Here is a 16,437-nt window from a genome sequence, read left to right as displayed (position 1 = left end):
AGCTGTCCTTCCCTCTCCTGTTTGTGTCTGACTGCTTTAATGGCCATGCTGATGTCATCTCTAACGTCAAATTCCCCTGACAAGTTCCTGTTTGTGTCCCCCTTTATTGTGTTTCCCTCTTTCCATTCACCTATCTGGAACATATCTGCTGTCCCTGGAGAGGGAGACAATAATGATACTTCTTTCATTTTCACTCATCGCAGCTGCCGTATGACCACCAGGTGTAATTGTACATATCGTATTTTCAGGACTATAATAGGCATAGAAGGTATATAAAAATATTGAAACGCATTCCAGTGTAATATCATATTTGCGTAATTATTGATCAGTCAATAGGTATGACTGACCTTAATTTCGGAAACTGGATTGTTCCCGTATGGGGTTTTGGGGTTTTTAAGGGTTATTGATCTATCTTCGTTATTCATTATCCATTATCCGTTATCGGTCAGTTCATAATACGCTACAAAGCCTAGGAGCCGGGACACTTACTCTCAGCCAAAAGGCCAAGCTAAGGTCCTAGTCCTAAAGCCATGCTGCGATCATTGCGATTGTTCCCGTTTTTTTTTTTTTTTTTTGGGGGGTTTGAACAAATTTATTGACACTAAAAACAGAAAACAATCATGACAATCTCAACAGCAATTAAGCACATTCACAATATTATATTCCAATATTACGTTTTTAACAGCAAACACAAAGTGAGGTTTGAACAAACCTTCTCGAAAATCAAACATATTCACAATTTCATTATATAACATCTTTGTTAGTGTCAATAGATCCGTCCAGGCCAAAGTCGATTGTCCTCGGTCTGAACAAATCCACTGACACCAACAGCAGCAAAACACAGCCATCAAATAGTGTCTGTAAGAGCACCGTATCCAAGCTACCAGGGACCTAGATGACAAAAAGTCAATAGGTTTAATCTCATTTTACACTATTTTTAGTCATGGTACCAGATACAAATGTTAAAGAAATGGTAAAACAAAGGTATTAAAATCGGTATAAAATTTTGTCTCGCTTTTCCTTAGCTCTAACTGAGAATTGTAAGTGACAAACGTTAAATACGTGTGGCCATGCATTTATATGTTCCAGGACGACCGAATTACATTTCTGTGGCCCCCCGACCTTTGTATGTACCACAGACAGGTTTAATGTCTGACAATATTCTCATGGCCGGGTCCAATGATATCAATAACCTGGTACCTTGACTATAAGTAGTGGGATGATGACATAAAACCCAATGCTTTTTTGTAGATTGTTTATATCCCTAGTAGGCCAGTCGCTGGGACATAGCGCGCTTCCCCCCATGATCCAGGTTTGATTCTTGATATTTTGACTGATCAATCAATGCCAAATATGGTACTTATTTATCTCTGGTGCGACCTTAACCCTTACTTTGGTTTGATTGTATGTGCCTTATAGTCCGGAGTGCCTTGTATATGAAATAATTATCACAATAGACACATTTTTGGCGGTGCGCCTTATTGTGCGGAAAATACAGTAATCATTTTTCTTTACACTAAGTAACTGTTTGCTGGAAAGTTCAGGTGGGCTGGTCTTTAAAAGCACAATAAAATAAAACAGGCAGACAGTTTTTACATAGAATACATAGATTTATCGGGAAGCTGTGGTTTAAGTTATTTCTTCTTTTCTGAAGGGTCAGTCCAGGCGGAGGAAGAACATGACGGAGTTTTTGGGCGAGACGAACATTCCCACACCGGATACGATCGGGCAAATGGGCGGCTCGCTGCCCGGTGTCGGCTCCGGTCCCGACAGCTGGAAGAACCGAGCCGCCAGCCGCTTCAGTGGCTTTTTCAGTTCAAACGCCGCAGCAGCTTCCTTCGGCAAGGTATTTCAAGCCTTTAATGGATTGTTTTTGGCAAGAACACTTATGATGGAGTGACAATGGGACAGTTCATTGTTTGGCTTTTGTGGATTGCTGGTCAGACATACTGTTGAGGGAACATTAGACAAAATGTAAGTAAGTAGGCTACAGTGGGAGGAGGTCAGAGGTGCGGGAGGTGAGATCATTTCCTTCCAAATCTTGTTGCCTCAGATATTTTCCTGCCAGCACTTCTGGAAACTAGCTGTCAGAGGAAATGTCCTGCACTGCATGTCCTTCACATTGATAACCAAATCATTTACACTAAGTTCCATTTATTTTGGAGAAGGTCGTTGTGTTCATTAGCTCTCATTAGAGCTTTTGAATTATGCATATTCTTTTAAACTGTGAATGAAAAACATTTACAAAGATGCACATTTAATGTTGTCTTTTTCTCAGGAATTTATTGATCACAATTAACCTATACTAGCTAGCTAAAAACAATTGCTCGATTAATTGCCTTTGTTGATAATCGTATCAATTATTATTTTGTAAACAGTTATTATTCCCGCCTTAATTTAGAATTGTACGAATCTGTTTAAATTCTGGCCTCTTAAGTGTAGACATTTGAATCTCTGCAGTCTTACATTATAGCAGAATGTGCTCTCTGTATGCAAGACATTTACATTTGCTTTGATTAGCAGTAACCACAATGTTTGGTTTTCAAGCTCAACTTTCTCTATTATGTTTTATGCACAAAATACAACACAGCATGCAAACATGGAACAATAAGGCACGATACAAATAACAAATGACAGCAAGAACAACCATCAGGTTGGGAGAGATTTAAAGATGTTTTTAAATTTAGTGTAAATGTAGTCCCATTTTTTTATCAAATTGTATCCAGATTATTTTTTTGCAGCTATGGGTTATATACACAAAAATGGTATGACTAATATTTACAAGACTCACAAGAAGAAAATTAGACATTAAAATTCAACTAATTAGATTGATTAACACCAGTTATCTAAATGCACCTCCATCTTATTTGCTCACTGGGTGAAAGTGGACTCCAACAACAATAACTCAAAAATTGTCTGTTTGTCACTCGATCTAAATGATCTCTTGGGGTTCTATAGTAATGTAAAACTAAAGCAATTCAATTGGCAGCAGTAATTGCAACAGGAATAAAGCAGAAATATTTCCAAGATTAAGCATTAATTTTATCAGCACAAAAGATTTCAGCTTTTGAGAAGGGATGTTTTGGATTTTGACTGTTGAGAGGGATACATTTTAAAAGAAGACCAATTAAGTTAATGTTTGACAAAATAACTTCCTTGATTTACAAGTGATAAGATTGTTATCCCTATGATACGTTTCCACAAACTTGTACCAGAAATGGAACAAATATTCCATAAACTTACATGATTGTTATGTGGAATGTTGGTAGCAAGATTTTATACTGCTCGTCGCAAACACTTTTTGATAGTGTTGTATTATCTGATATGACTCTGTCAGTGGTTGACAGTGAAGTAAAGGGACATATCTAAATCTTTATACATTTATAATCAAATATTGAAAATGTAGATTAGAAAATATAGTTGTTTGACAGCTGTATATTGAAATAAAACTTTAGTTCAACAAAGCCCTTTTTAAGACATTGTGTTACCCAATGTGAGTTAAAATCGCATTCATTCTCAAATGTGAAATCGAGACACTGTTAGTCACATGTCAAGGGTGGACTCGTGTCTTTTCACCCTTAACCTCTTCAGAGTCGAAAGATACTCTTGTGGGAAATGGACCTTTTGCACCTCTGATTTTGCCCCCACCGACCCAGAAGCAGGCTTCCCGCCAAATGTGTTAATGATCCACAGTTCCCCTTATCCACCTTCTCCTCTTATGACGTCCGACTATTTAAGACCATTGTTAAGAAGGGTCTTCCTGCACACAGCTGTTTTATGTAATTACAGGCCTTTGTCATGTTCTATTGTAACAGTGTCAAACTATATGTTCCCAAAAGGAGGTGGACCGGTTGGAGCAGCTCCACAGCAAGCTGCACTCGTACACGTTGTTTGGGCTGCCTAAGGTGCCGCGGCAGCTTTCCTTTCACCAGGATTCCTGGGAGGAGGAGGACGAGCAGGAACCTGACTTGGTCCTTGAGGACAGTTGGCAGATGTTGCTGGACAATGCTGAGGTTAAAATATGAATGATTTTATTACAACACGGGAAGAGACCTTCACATATCACCCCGTGTCAAGTCACAATAATTTTCTATAGCTCTTAATCACAAAATATCTCAAAAGGATTGCACAGACCACCATTACATTATCCCCTGATCTGAAACCTACACGAGGGCAAGAAAAAACTGCAATGTATGTTGCAAAGGCATCAACAGACAATACAGTCAACATCACCATTAAATAAAAGTAGAAACTGAAATAGTACAAAAACTCCAGTTGCTGAGGAGCCTCCTGTCCCAAAATATAGGCTGATGCAGCAGGTTTTAGATCAGAGGTCGGGAATGTATGGCTCACAAGTCCGATATGGCTCTTTTCACAAGTACATCTGGCTCTGAGATAAAATGACTACAGTTTACTGTCACGGTGTTACCCCAAGAGACCCCGTTTTGGCCTTGTGTGTATGGAAGCTCATTAAAAATATTCATACTCACTGTTGCGATAATTGATGATGAAAAGCCACAGAACAAACTGTAAACTCCAGAAAACGCCGGCCAAATACCCAGGTAATTTGGTTGTGTGAGTATATGGGTGGGTGGATCTCTGCACACAGCGTGCTCACCCTCTCTCGCCCAGGACTCTCTGTGCCTTAGGTAAATACATTTGTATCTCTCTCATTTGCGGTATTTTGTGACATCTTTACAAAACAACTCCTCTTGCATCTTGTTTTGAAATCCTTATTTACAAAACAAAATGACAGTCAAAATGAGCCTCAACAATTTTAGGTAACTGCGGGAGGTAGATCAATTTTAAGTGGTGTATAATTGTTGACATGGGACACAGGCTCTGGCATTATTATTATTTCATAGATTTTATAAAATTATCAAATGTCACACAGTGAAATAAAATGCGCGTAAGAATTAACTATTGTTTGAAGAGCAGATTTGGCAATTTTGTTTGTCTAAAAAAAATCTTAACATGTTGCTCTGATGGCTCTTTGGGTCAAAAATGTTCCCGACCCCTGTTCAAGATGATGCCATCCATCCTATTACCAATTTGAGTTGTTAAATCCAATCACATTCTAACACTTGCATTTCAGCAGTACTGTTTTAATAGTTCAATCTCCAGTCCAACTAACAATTATCGCACAGCATGTGACGAGAGTATCAAAGTAATTCCATTGCCATGAAAAAAAATAGATTCCCGTTTGCAGTACTTCCTTATCATTTACTGTCTCCCATTTCCCAGATGGGTGTTTACAAGCTCTTACTGCAGTTCTGGCAATTACAAGCACAAGTGCATGACTAACCAAGATAGCCAGATGGAGCATTTAGTGCTTTAGCGACACACGTGTGCAGGGATTACATAACAAACTGAAAATTTTCATAGCTTAATGTGTGCACTCCCCTCATGTTGAAACCTGTATCTTTGTGCATGTGGGTGTGTGTTTAGACGTTGACAAGGAGACAATTCCACCAACAGGAGGCAATATGGGAATTGCTCCACACCGAGGCCTCCTACATCAAAAAACTCAGCGTCATCACTGACGTAAGTCCAACTGATCAGCCACTGTGCAGACACAAAAGGGTCAATGAACTTACATAAAAGATAAAGCACCCTTTGCACCTTAAGAAAGCATGAGTCTGTGAATTCCGAGACTGATGCTTCGGTTTAGGGATGGGCGATGTGACGTTATTGGGTCATTAAGGACAGGTTTGTGCGCTGAATCAATTGTAAGATGGTTCAATCTTCTGTAGTCCTCATCTTTTTCTGGCTGTTTCATTAGATTATATTTACTTTTGCTTGTGTTTTATTGTGCTTTTCATTTTATTACAATTTTGAAATGACTTCTGTTCTGATGGAGCAGTTCCGTTTGACACAAATGCATGCTCACCTATACTGAATGCTTTTGTCCTCCAGTTTTACCAAAGTTAAGTCACACAGCGGATACCACAGAATATCCTGATTTCAGTACAGCAAACAAGCTTATACTGCTGTTTGAAATGCCCAATGAACACACAAGCACTCTTGGCATGCAGCCGACTAAGGGGATACGTAATTCACTCCTAGATTCGCACGTGTCGGTGCAGCCAGACAACTTAAAGTTTTGTTAAATAAACTGACATTTCCAAGTGTTACCAGACAATATGGAACCATATTTCTGAAATGTAAAATGAAAAAAGAAAATTTTAAAATGCTTTCCAAGGTGCCGACAGGAAGATACCAGCAATGAGTAGAAATGATGATGAATTTGCGTGTTATCGTTCCATTGTTCCAAAATAAAAGATGTTCAGAAAGTATAGTTGGCTGAAAATAACATTTTAGGGACAATGTGTATTATTAAGCACCTCTAAGTGGTAACGAAAACTAAATTTACTACAAAACATATATTACATTTGAATAATTGGCGAAAGATCTATTATTTAAACATTCACCTTTTAAAATACTAAGGTCAAGATAGTTTTTTTTTTTTACATAACATTATGCTCGGGGCAGCACGGCGGCGCCGTGGTTAGCGCGTGTGCGGCACAATTCTAAGGTCTTGGGAACCTCCTGTGTGGGTTCAAATCCAGCTACCGGACTTCCTGTGCGGAGTTTGTATGTTCTCCCCGTGCTTGCGTGGGTTTCCTCCGGGCACTCCGGTTTTCTCCCACATTCCAAAGACATGCATTTCAGGTGGATTGGCCGGTACAAATTATCCCTAGGTGTGAATGGGCGAGCGAGTTGTCTGTCCCTGTGTGTTCTACGATTGGCTGGCAACCAGTTCAGGGTGTCCCCTGCCCACTGCCCGATGATTGCTGGGATGGGCTCCAGCACCCCCGCGACCCTACTGAGGATAAGTGGTGCAGCTAATGAGATGAGATGGGATGGGATGAGATAACATTATGCTCACCTAGAGGGAGCTGACATGATAGTCTGCCATCTCGCTGCTAAGGGTACTGTTGGCGTCAGACATTCAGTGTCTCGCCGCGTGTTCAATATCCGGGACCAGACTGAATATTCAGAATTACCAATTTAGACTGAAATACGTGTTTGTAAATAAAACGTGAAAAAATTGAGATTGTGGTATTATTACTCCTGTTTATTCTTGATTAATGCTGCAAATGAATAGGTTGTTTCATCACAGAATGTTGTTAATTTACATGAAAAATTAGCTTATTTTATTCCTTGGTGACTTTGCAGCTTTTCCTGTGTGGCCTGCTCAACCTGCAGGAGAGTGGCCTGCTCACTGAGGTCGAACCCTCACGGATCTTCAGCAATATCCAGGAGATAGTACGTCTACATAAAGCCCTTTGGAACCAGGTCATGCAGCCACTGTTAGACAAGGCCAGGCAGGCCCGGGTGCTGCTCGACCCCACCGATCTTAGTCATGGATTTCATACGGTAGGTAGTAGCTCAGAACAAGACCTTCTTAGAGGCACATTTATTTGCAAAATAATTAGTGTGATTATGTTATCCAAACATTTGGTTGTCAATCTTCCATTCCATATGAAACTGTAGAAATTGGCATTTACCAAACACAACTCGGCTGGTAAATTTATTAGTTTCCTTGATGGACTGTGCAAGTACTGAGGAGGGCATTGTGTTTTGTCTTCAGTTCACCTCCAGGTTCAAGCCGTACATCCGTTACTGCATGGAGGAGGAAAGTTGCATGGAAAACATGCGAGCACTTCTCAGGGACAATGAACTCTTCAGGACCTATGTGACTGTGAGTAGGAGTGCCAACCTACGATTTTATAGAATGTGTTTCTAGTTGTTGGTTTGTTTTTGGCTTTTTATTTAGGCACAGCACAAAAAAGCATTAATTAACCAAAGAAAAAAAACTATTTGCACAAAAAGCAGCCGTGTAATACAATCCTTAAACACGTGTCTAAAGGAAGTCGGCTGAAGCCAAAGCTTTTAGTGTCTACTGTTCTATGTCTTTCCTTGCAAAAAAACATAACCTTACCCTACAACGGGAACTTCAAAAGCAAAGACATTTCAAACTTCTTATAGTATCGCTAGTGATTCCTATAAAATATAAAACCCAAAGAAACTCTTGATATATTTATGTTCTTTTGTATATTAATCTAATATCCATATAGTTTATTATTATTTTTCAATTCGTATAAATCTGGCTCTTATATGTATTTCCCCAAATCTTTATACAAGAGCTTAAATAAAGCAAAATTAAAGAACTGTACATCATGTGAAGGGTTTTTAGTCAAATATATGTCTACATGTCAGGTCATGTTTATTTGTGACACCCTTAATCACAAAGAGTCTCAATAGGGCTGCACAGATAATGGCAAACCACAGGCTATTATTACACCATCCCCTGATCTAAAACCTACATGAGAGCAAAGAAAAACTCAAAACCTCAACATGAGATAAATGAAGAAACCTTGAGAAGGGACCGCACATGAGGTAATCCCCCTTCCAGGATGACCAGGCTGCAATGGATGTTGCAATAACAAATAATACACAGATATTGTCAACATAAAATATAGGTTATTCATATGCTATAGAATAGAAGTGTGCTTTAAGCCTAGATTTAAACTGTCCACTGAGGTTGCTGATCGAATCTAAGGGGGAAGAGCATTCCACAGCACTGGGGCCCGAATGAAGAACGCTCTCGAACCCGCGGATCACTTCTTGGCTCTTGGGATCATTAGTAGACCAGCACTTTCAAAGCGAAAGTTCCGGACCAAAACATAGGAGGAAATTAAATATGAAAGATATATGAGGGAGCAAGTACCTGCATGATTTTGTATACTGCCAACAGAACCTTAAAATCACCTCTTAAGCTAAAAGGGGAGCCAATGCAGGTTAGCTGAGATCAGGGTTATGTGATTAAACTCTCTTGTTTTAGTTAAAAGCCTCGCTGCAGCATTTTGTACCAGCTGAAGGCTCTTGATTTGGGACTTTGGGAGACCAGAGAGTAGTGCATTACAGTAATCGAGACGGGAGGGAACAAAAGTGTGAATTATAATCTCCGTATCCGACTGAGACAGCATAGGGAGAATTTTAGCAATGTTGCGAAGGTGGAAAAAAAGCTGTTCTAGTAATATTCTTAACTTGTGTTTGAAAGGACAGATTGGGGTCAAATATGACACCTAAATTTTTGACTGAGTCACTCTGGGTGATATTACATTTGTCAATGTTCAGAACAGTTTTTGAGAACAAGTCACGGCATTTAGATGGACCAATAACTAACATTTAGGTCTTTTCTGAGTTAAGGCGCAAGAAGTTGAGTGACATCCTCATAACTGCAATGTTCTTTGCTAATTTGGATTCTAGCTAATTATATGCTGAGATCATGGCTAATAATCACTCAGAGAAACTCATACTCTTTAACTTTTTTTCTATTTGAACATAGTCCATCTTTATTTGTGTTACAATGTTGTGTGTAACAAGCCTCTATTTTGTCACCAGTGGGCAGAGACGCACAAACAATGTAATCGTCTGAAGTTGGCAGACATGTTGGCCAAACCTCACCAGCGGTTGACCAAATATCCCCTCCTGCTGAAGAGCATCCTCAAGAAGACGGATGAGCCGCTTGTCCGAGATGTCATAGTCAGCATGGTAGGGGGCGATTTGATTTTTATGTTCAATCTACATTGATGAGTCGGCAACCTTCCTTACCATCAAACTTGACTTTTAGGTGGCCTCGGTTGAGAGTTTTATCGACAGCATCAATTCACACATGCGCCAGCGTCAGGAGCACCAGAGACTAGCTACCATTTCTGCCCGCATCGACTCCTATGAGGCAGTCGAGGGCAGTAGCGAGGAGGTGGAGAAGGTGAGCCAAGCACTGGACGATAGGATTTTATTTTTTGTAACCTATTTCAAAGAGCAATGATTTTCTGCGGTATTATTTTCTTTTTTTAATCATTTTTTATAATTTTACTGGTGGTTTGAATGCTAAACAATCTTTTCGCTTGTTTCCATTCAGATCCTCAAAGAGTTCAATCACTTTGATCTCATGGCTCCCATGAAAGGAACGTCTTCAGAGGAGACTCGACAACTTCACCTGGAGGGCGCTTTGAGGATGAAGGAGGGCAAAGACAGTCGGGTAAAGACAAAATTCTCCTTTGTTCAAAATGTGTGCCTTTTTCCTCTTTTTCTTATAATTGACTTTTCACTTTAGATGGACGTCTACTGCTTCCTTTTCACTGATCTTCTGCTCATCACAAAGCCTGTGAAGAGAGTAGAGAAGGTCAAAATAATTCGGCAGCCTCTTTTCATCCACAATGTTGTCTGTAAGGAGCTGAAAGACACAGGTAGGATGCGAGTGGCAATTGTGAATGTTTTATAGGGATGTTTTCAACATCGCAATGAAATAAAATATGGTTGAATACGTCATTGTTTAGCTATAAATGCTCATATACATGTTGAATAAATTAAGAACAGAAAGAGTTTTACATGAAAGTGTGACTCCATGTGCCATTCCACAATTTTCTCTCTCCTCTGTTTAGGCTCTTTCATCCTTATCTACCTCAACGAGTTCAGGAGCGCAGTGGCCGCCTACACATTTCAAGCTAACAGCGCCCCCCAGGGGCGAAGCTGGATTGAGGCGATTTGCAATGTTCAGGTTTGCTCCCCGGGCGCTTTTTTTCTGTTGCGCTGTGTTGAGGCATGGCCGGTTTTATGCCGAGAAATGCATCCCTGCCGAGATTTGCATAATCACCACTTTTACCTCGTTTTATCTCACTCTTATATCACTTTTCGGGAATGTGATGGCAAACATATAACATAAAACCACTTTGTCTTGCATTTGTTGGGAATGTAATAAAATTGAAACCATTCCTTCTTTTTATTTGTTGTGAATGTCATCAAACTGTAATGCACACTGTATATAAATCACTTTTGAGCAGGTAACATGTTTATTTTGCCTTTTTCTACTCAAATGGCTTGTATTGAAACTGTTATGCACTCTACCATAAAGCTTATTTTAGCATAATAAGCTTGCTTTATGGTAGACCATAACAGTTCTCAAAAGTGATTTGTATACGGTGTGCATTACCATTCGATTCCATTCACAACAAATACAAAGAAGGAATGGTTTAAATTTTATTACATTCCCAACAAATGCAAGACGAAGTGGTTTTGGTTATATGTTCGCCATTACATTCCCGAAAAGTGATCTAAAAGTGAGTTAAAACGAGGTAAAAGTGCTTATAGTAGCGAGGGGATGCAAATCTCGGCAGGGATCTCTCGGCATAACACCGGCCTGAGCCTTTATGGGGCTATAAGCATAATTAGATTTGGGGGCCCCTTATTAATTGATAATTTGCATACTTACTATCACTCATTCCGTGTTCTAATCCAGGGATGGGCAACTATTTAGCATCGGGGGCCGCATTGTGTCCCAAATTTTGGGCCAATGCGCCGATCTTGGAAAAAGATCCAATTTTTAAATTTGGGAATTAATATACATGCAGACATTTACATGGTATCATTCTTTTAAACTAGATTAGTCTCATCAAATTGGTTTTGAAACAATCACAATTAAAGCAAAATAATATATAAGGTCCCTATTTTAGGCATTTTTTTTAGTATTTCTGTACTATTAATGTAGTCGTTTTCTTGGTAGTTTTTCTGTAGTCATACATTTTTAGTATTTCTTAAGTATTTTTGTTGTATTACGATAATTATGTTTTTGTTGTATGTCTAGTATTTCTGTAGTATTATAGTACTTTAATGATTTCTGTGTTTTTGTTGAAATACTCTATTATTATTTTTGGGTATTTTTGTACTATTTCTGTTGTATTTTGTAGTATTTATATTGTAGAAATTTTGATGTACAGCTGTAGTATTTCTGTAGAAAAGTATCACTGTAGCTTGATTTTTGTAGTATTTTGTCGTATTTCCACAGTACAATTTTTGTAGTATCACTCTCATTGTATTTTTGCAGTATTTCTGTTGTAACACTTCTGTAGTAGTAATTCTGTAGTAATATTTTTCTTGGAGTGTTTTTTATTATAGTATTATAAAGTGGTATTTTTGATACATTTCCAAAGCAGTATTTTAGTAATATTTATTATTTTTTGAAGTATTCACATAGTGTTGTTTTTGTCATTTTTCTTCAGTATATTTGTCATATTACTGTCGTTGTGTTTTTGTAGTAATTCTGGGGTAATATTTCTGTAGTATTTTTTATCATAGTATTTTTGTAGTATTTCTGTACTATTTTTTTCTATTCCGAATGAAAGCAAATATAATATAAGAGGTCCCTGTTTTTACGCACTATATTTGATATTTAGTTTTGTAGTGCTTTTGTAGATTTTCTGTAGAAGTTTTTGTCGTTGTAGACACACGAACGTGACAGTGACTCCAAAAAAGTTAACCGTTCTTTGGGGCGCCCTAGTGGTTGTGGGGCCTTAAGCAGCCGCTTCGATGTCTTATACCTTGGGCCCGCTCTGTGTTGAGGCGACTTCTTCTAACTTGTCTTTTTGCACGGCAGAACCAACTCCAAAGGCTTCGCAACGAGGAAGTGGTCCGGCTGCAGAATTCGCTGTTGAGTTGCACGGAGGGCGAAGAAGAGCGGGATGAAGAAGACGAGAGTAGCACCTCCAACACAAGCTCACCGTGTCTCAGGCATAAAGATCAGCATAATTTAAGGTACTGGAAGAAAAATAGATGGGACTTGTGTACTTAACAAAGTCAAATGACATTCGGTTTTCGTTGAAAGGGATCTTTTGGGAAGTTTTTGGGGAAAGGATTGCTTTCAAGTATTTAAAGGATTTACTGTGGATTGCTTATGTAGAAATCTACAAAAAAATAGTAACCCCTTAATTTACTACTATTTTATATTTTATCACCAACAAAGTGTTTAAGAAGTTTAATTTTCTTAAGAAAAAATGGATTCAATACGTACATTTATTTAACTATTAAAACAATTTAATCAAGTCATGTTTATTTGTTTAGCCCCAAATCTTCGTGACGATAAAATAAAAAAATCAAATAATTATTAAAGTTAAGATTACGGTAAGAAGATAAATAAAGTGCAAGTTAATTATGAGCACTTACCGTGAAGGAAGTCGGTGGTAGCGGAGAAGTGAGGGAGACTGAGAGAAAAAAATAACATAAGAGTGTGGGATCAGTTTGGTATGGCAGAAAATGCAAGTGCTCGTTGGGAGGACCTGATACTGTTGGTAATCGGTCCTGAGCACTCAGCCCTACAGTGGTAGCATCTGGATATTCTCATAACTTGGATTTTCTCTTGTATGTCAGGCAATAGTTTTGCTCAAAAGACATCTCTTATCTCAAGTTACTCGGAACTAAAGTAGCTTTTTTATAAAGGGGCCCCTGTACCAGATAATCGGGAGCATGTGCTTCATAAACGAATGAGTCCTGTTTTTTTTTTTAATTTTCAGCCAGTCAGACGGTTCCACTGAGACCTTGTCAGTGATGGAAGTTGAAGAAGCGTCAGAGTCTCTAACGTCTTCAGCCACCATAGATACCCGAGAAGGACAAGATGACGTAGCAGGTGGTGTCTCTGCCCTGTCAGAAGATGGACGGCCCGCAGTTGTCCACAGGACCTTTTCGGGCGATCACTCACAGTTAAATCAGGAATCGCATCCTGAGGGCGGTGAGCTGGACCCTCAGTGCCGCTCTCTCTCAATGGACAGCGCCTATGGTACGCTTTCCCCTGAGTCGCTTCTCAGAGAACTTCAGCCCCCACATAGTGAAGAGGAAGTAACCGAGGAGCCAGAGGAGGACGATGAGGAAGAGGAGGATGAGGAGGATTTGAACTCACTCGGCTCGCAGTTGTCAGTGGTGCAGCCGTGCAAACCTCGTCGCCGACCTCATGTGCAGTCAAGACTCCACTGTCTCCAGAAGATGTCTTCTCTGGTCTTGTCACGTTCTGAGGACAACCTCCTGCAGCTTTTCCATGCCAAAGCACCGCCCCCTCACCATTCCGATCACCCAAACCACACAGATGTTTCCTTGCTAGCACACAGCAAGAGCCTCTCCGAACTCGCCAGCAATAGCGCCAACTCACCCGCCAGTCTCTGCCCGGACGTCCTCACGGATGGAGAAGTTAAGAGAAAGTCCGATCCGACGGTTGGTGAACATTTGGGGGAAACGTCGCCCAGAACAAGAAATTCCCCAGCACCACAGCACAAGAAACTGACTTTAGCACAGCTTTATCGAATCCGCACCACTCTGGTCCTCAACTCGACGCTCACCGCATCGTAAGTACCCTCATAGACACCGATACAGACTTTGAACGATTATTTGACATTTCCACAATGAATAATAATGAATAATTAGTATTGTTCAATATCTGAGTATTTTTGAACAAGGAGCTGATACACAAAATCCAGAATGTTTTGATTTATATATTCGAATTAACTACTATATTTTATGCACTATAAGGCGCACACCTTAAAAGTATTTTTTTCTCTCCATATATGTTTCATACATAAGGCGCACCGGACTATAAGGGTCATAAAATTGAAACTACAGTAAGAGCTACCAAAACGTGTATAACCGTTGGGCTCGGCATTGCAAACCATTGTTTGCAAAAGGAATCAAACCCCAATCACGGTGATGAGGGCCTCAAAACTTTTCCACTTGTTAGAGATGACATACGATTAGGCATTAGAACTTATCTCCTCAAGACCATATTTCCACACACAATGCCAGAAACAATTATTTGCATATTGCATTAAACAGTTTCTCCACTAAATCACCTGTGCGTCAAAAATATATGAGTATATAGAATATGCAATATATGTACATGCACAATACAAAACTTGTATAGAATTTTTTTAGAAAGACTCTTTTCGGTTTCTGTCATATACTGGTGAAGAAGTGGAGAGACTCTTCAACCTATCAGAATGCACTATGCAAATAAGTGTTTTTTTGGCACTGTTAGTAAAATAAAGTAACAATGAGGTAACTTAATATGCCTTTTTGCATGTCATATGTACAAATCGAGGTCTAGTGGTAAAGTGTTAGCGGCGTCACAGCCACGACCCGAGATCAAATCCTATTGCATAAAATGTATTGCGATTTGGGCCAGTAATGTTTATCAAATGGTCAATTGTTGCTCATAAAAGGAACTAATATCGTAAAACTTCAGATAGTAATGCACACTAATAAATACCGTACACATTTCGAATTGTATTCACCGTATTTTGAAGTATGTTAGGCACACATTGAAATTTCTGGCCAATTTGGCCTTATAGTCCAGAAAATATGGTATTTAATTTTTCCGATTTATTAATTTATAATTTGTTTAGGCAATCATCTTTGCCCTTTTTAGTTATAATGATGTGCAGGGTTTGTACGAGGTTTAGAAATACTTAAAAACATTTGAATTTGTTTTCAATGTTTAAAAGTGCTTACATTTTAGGTTAAGAGCTTGTATATGCTTCAAATGGTCGCAAGGTTTCTTAGGTTAGGTGTTAGGACTAGCGTTGGTAGTTAGGGTTTTGACTTCAAATGAGGGTTTTAAACTTATTTTGTGGTTCCAAATGGCATTTAGACTTGTGTTAGAAACTAATGTTTAGGCTCCTTATTAGGATATTAAACTGAATTTAGGTTTGGGGATAGTTTCACGGCTAATGTTAGGTGTAGGGTTTGGTTCTAGCTCCTGTTAGGGTTTTAAAGTGAGTGTAGGGTTCCAATAATAGGTTTAGAGCTATGGTTACGGTTTGAAACAGTGTTAGGGCTTGGGTTACCGCTAGGGTTAGGCGTAGGGCTAAGGTCTGCAGCTTGGGTTTGGGCTGAAAGTTAAGGTTTTAAACCGATTTTGGGGTTCCGATATGAGGTTGTGGCTAGAGATGGGGTTTGAAACTAAGGTTTAGGGTCCTTTTGTTTTTATCTGCACTGGTTATCTTATTTTAATGATATTTGAAAGTACTGAAAAAGGGCTTGTTTTTGGCCATGAAAAGGGTGTACGAACACTGGATACGGTTGCGTACTGTATGTATATAATTGTGACAGAGCTAATTTGGCTTATTTGTGTGTTCTTACTTCTTCAGGGAGGTGTAACTGCCAACAAAGACGAGTTTCCCCTGGAGACAACACTGCACTCTTTTTCCTCTGTCTTTCTTGATGCCGCCGCTCCGCTGTTTTTTTATCTCGATGGGAGACGTTCACCGTGCCACTGAGACTTCCAAGAGCTTTGGGGAAGGCGGTGGAGAGACACTTTAACTGCTTGCACTTTGTGGAGAACGTAGCACCACAGGGGGGCACTACCGACCTTTTCGCTGGAAGTGGTGTGTGGTGCAGGGAGGGCTCCCAAACGCTTGAACAACTTTTGGGTTTGCTACAATAAGGGAAAACATAATTGCACATTTGTTTAGGAGTATAAGAAGACTCACTAAAGTGTGAAATAATTTACAGTACCCTGTGGAGTTTCTGTCTGTGTGCACACAATGTTGTGTGTTTTGTGTTTGAATAACTAATGACCAAAACGGAACCATGCAACCAAAGACGAGTCCA

At 39.4% G+C, this 16,437-nt stretch overlaps 1 protein-coding gene across 3 annotated transcripts in view; it reads left to right on the top strand.

Annotated features, from left to right (window-relative positions):
- plekhg5b (pleckstrin homology domain containing, family G (with RhoGef domain) member 5b) overlaps positions 1-16,129 on the top strand; it is a 73,326-nt gene extending 57,197 nt beyond the window's left edge. For all 3 annotated transcript variants that reach the window (XM_088330919.1, XM_088330920.1, XM_088330921.1), the window contains 13 exons: positions 1,655-1,846; positions 3,840-4,013; positions 5,449-5,544; positions 7,180-7,380; positions 7,595-7,705; positions 9,412-9,561; positions 9,641-9,778; positions 9,932-10,051; positions 10,127-10,259; positions 10,455-10,570; positions 12,443-12,600; positions 13,356-14,177; positions 15,975-16,129. In XM_088330919.1, the coding sequence (XP_088187045.1) occupies positions 1,655-1,846; positions 3,840-4,013; positions 5,449-5,544; positions 7,180-7,380; positions 7,595-7,705; positions 9,412-9,561; positions 9,641-9,778; positions 9,932-10,051; positions 10,127-10,259; positions 10,455-10,570; positions 12,443-12,600; positions 13,356-14,177; positions 15,975-15,984 (2,421 nt within the window). In that variant the 3' untranslated portion in view covers positions 15,985-16,129. The remainder of the gene's footprint in view (positions 1-1,654; positions 1,847-3,839; positions 4,014-5,448; positions 5,545-7,179; positions 7,381-7,594; positions 7,706-9,411; positions 9,562-9,640; positions 9,779-9,931; positions 10,052-10,126; positions 10,260-10,454; positions 10,571-12,442; positions 12,601-13,355; positions 14,178-15,974) is intronic.
- Positions 16,130-16,437: the final 308 nt, after the last annotated feature.

The sequence above is a fragment of the Urocampus carinirostris genome, chromosome 3, assembly GCF_059441175.1.
Source record: "Urocampus carinirostris isolate Australia breed hairy pipefish chromosome 3, RoL_Ucar_1.0, whole genome shotgun sequence".
Taxonomy (NCBI): Eukaryota; Metazoa; Chordata; class Actinopteri; order Syngnathiformes; family Syngnathidae; genus Urocampus; species Urocampus carinirostris.
The sequence above is the reverse complement of the archived record's forward strand: the minus strand, read 5'-3'. Positions and strand labels throughout refer to the sequence as shown.